This window comes from Mesitornis unicolor, unplaced genomic scaffold (assembly GCF_000695765.1).
Source record: "Mesitornis unicolor isolate BGI_N332 unplaced genomic scaffold, ASM69576v1 scaffold30558, whole genome shotgun sequence".
Lineage (NCBI taxonomy): Eukaryota > Metazoa > Chordata > Aves > Mesitornithiformes > Mesitornithidae > Mesitornis > Mesitornis unicolor.
In genome coordinates, this window is record NW_010204453.1 from 1450 (window position 1) to 4176 (window position 2727).

The following is a 2727-nucleotide window of genomic DNA, read 5'->3' on the forward strand; positions in this document are numbered from 1 at the left end:
CTGACCCCCTGCTTGAGGATGTCCATGCTGAAGGTGTAGGACGTCACCTCCTTGGGGATGTCCTTGATGAGGATGTCCCAGAGCCCCTCGTCTGGAAGAGAGGGGAGACCTGGGAGGAGGAGACCGGCTCTGCGGGCCTCCCCGGGGTCAGCGGCTGATCCCCCCGGGCTGGGGGAGCCTCAGGACCCCCGTGCCCACGACAGCAGCAGCAGCGACGGGTGCTGCTCCACGGCTCAGCACCCACTCAGCAGCGTGGTCCTCATGGACCAGCACATGGCCAACACCCGGCTCCTAATCCCTAACCCAGCCTTTTGGGGGTCAGAGACGTCAGCACGCCCTGCCTCAGTTTCCCTCTCTCCTGAACCCAAGGTACCGAGGTGGGGACGGGCAGCGGAGAGGGGCAGTACCTGAAGGACGGGCCTCGATGACGTATCGGGTGATGGGTCCTTGGCCGGGGTCCCCGCTCGACCGGTGGATGGTGATGGCCGAGCCGTACCGGGAGATGAAGGGCTCGCCGGGGGGCCCAGGGGCACCTGAGGACACAGAGCAGAGCTGAAGACTCAGGGGTACAAACAGGGGTACAAACAGGGGTCCCCTCGGTGGCGCTGGGGGAACCGTCCCCATCTCCACCCCATGTGTCCCCCCTTTACCTTCCCCGGGCCCTGTGGTGATGTTGGCCTCGACGTCGGGTCCGTAGGCGAAGGTTTTGGCGCGGACCCGGAAGCGGTACGTCATGCCCTCGGCCAGGTCCTTCACCTTCATCCACAGCGGGCTGTTCCCCTTCACGTCCACCGTCACGATCTTACTGACACCTACGGGGATGGAGGATGAGCTGGGTCCTCTCCGGAGCCCCCCAGCCTCCCCTCCAGTGTCCCCCGCTGTGCCCTCACCGTCCACGGGCATGCAGGGCTCGCAGACCCGCCAGGATGCCGTTGGGCAGCGGCGGCGGCTCCCAGGACACGTTCACCGAGGTGGTGGTCAGCTCGCTGAAGCGGATGGAGCCGGGGGCGCTGGGGGCTGTGAGGAGCCGAGGGGGGCAGCTCAATGCTCCGAGCTGGCCCCTGTCCCTGCCACCACCCCAACGGGGCTGTGGGGCACTCGGTGTCACCTCCTCATGCTCCTCTATGCCCCCATATCCATTCAGCAAACCCCCTGCCAGGGCACCACGTGTGCATGCATCGTCCTCATCTCCCTCTTCCCAAGCCTTCATCCTTGTCAAGTCTCAGCCAAGACCCTCACCTCCACGTCCCCCCAACCCAAAAGCCCTCAGGGCTGGTCTCTGCTTGGGACTGGATGAGCAGGAGCCAGCACAGAGCTGGGATGAGGAGACATCACCCAGGGATGTCACTGGAGCTGGGATGGAGGGACACCAGCCAGGGATGAAGGGACATCACCCAGGGATGTCACCGGAGCTGGACCCATGGTGACACCTCCCCACAGAACCCAGGGACAGGAGGGTCTGGATGCAACCCTGCACTAAGCAAAGGGCTGCGGGATGCCGTGCCATGGGTCCCACCTGCCTGCTGCGTCCGGCCCTTGACGGGGGCGCTGCGGGGGCCGTCCCCTGCGGCGTTGAAGGCAGCGACGCTGACCCAGTACTGGGTGTACCCCGTCAGGTTCTTCAGCTTCGCCCCGCTTTCGGGCAGGAACAGCGTCTTCACCCGCACGCTCTCGTTCTGGCGCTGAGCCTCCCAAAAGTGGATCTGCAGATGGAGGAAAATGAGGCATGGAGACCTCATCCCCTCCTTTGCTGTGCACAGACACCCCCATACAGCCCTGCCTGGACTCCTCAGCCCCTGTCCCAGAGCGGCTGGGGGCTCTGAGGGGGCTCCAGGCTGCACTGGGCATCAGCCATGACCCCCACCTGTAGCTGGGGTGTGCAGAGACCCCCCGAGATGTGCCAAAATCTCCAAGGACGAGCCCAAGCAGGAGGAGCCGCAATGGATGTGGCCAAGGAGGTGCCCATGGCGTGGGGCTGGGCAGCCCAGCTGCACTCCAGGAGCATCCTATGAGCATCTCTGCTACACCCCAGGACCATCCTACGAGCATCTCTGCTGCACCCCAGGACCATCCCAGGAGCATCCTACGAGCATCTTTGCTACACCCCAGGACCAGGAACAGGCTGCCCAGAGAGGCTGTGGAGTCTCCTTCTCTGCAGACATTCAAACCCCGCCTGGACGCCTTCCTGTGTAACCTCATCTGGGTGTTCCTGCTCCGGCAGGGGGATTGGACTGGGTGAGCTTTGGAGGTCCCTTCCAATCCCTAACGTTCTGGGATTCTGTGATTCTGTGACCATCCCAGGAGCATCCTATGAGCATCTCTGCTACACCCCAGGACCATCCCGGCTGCATCCCAGGGGCACCCGAGGATCGACAGCGCCATCTGCCGGCCTGCGGGTGCTTGGCACCGCGATGGGTTACAGCACCCCCCCGGGACCCCCGGCATCACCCTGGGATCCCCAGAATCACCCCGAGACCCCCAGCAACACCCCACAGTCCCTTCCTCAACACCATTCATAACATCTCCTAGAGCACCCAGCACTCCCCAGAGCACCCAGATCTCCCCAGCTCCCACACCACACATACTCACCCAGCATCCCCCAATGACACCCAGCACCTTCCCAGGGCATCCTGTGTCCCCTCCCCAGGAACCCAGCCCCCCCAGTCTCCCCAAGCCCCAGTGCAGTACCTTGTAGCCCTGGATGTCCCCATTCTGGCTCTCGGTGGG

General features: G+C 64.2%; 1 protein-coding gene across 1 annotated transcript in view; it reads right to left on the reverse strand.

The window, feature by feature from the left end:
• The window catches only part of LOC104545842 (protein sidekick-2-like), a gene marked incomplete at both ends in the record, with an annotated part of 3897 nt that extends 1173 nt beyond the window's left edge, over positions 1-2724 (reverse strand). Inside the window, 6 exons of the mRNA XM_010191071.1 lie at positions 4-91; positions 408-533; positions 651-827; positions 898-1017; positions 1517-1703; positions 2689-2724. Coding sequence (XP_010189373.1) covers positions 4-91; positions 408-533; positions 651-827; positions 898-1017; positions 1517-1703; positions 2689-2724 — 734 coding nt within the window. The remainder of the gene's footprint in view (positions 1-3; positions 92-407; positions 534-650; positions 828-897; positions 1018-1516; positions 1704-2688) is intronic.
• Positions 2725-2727: the final 3 nt, after the last annotated feature.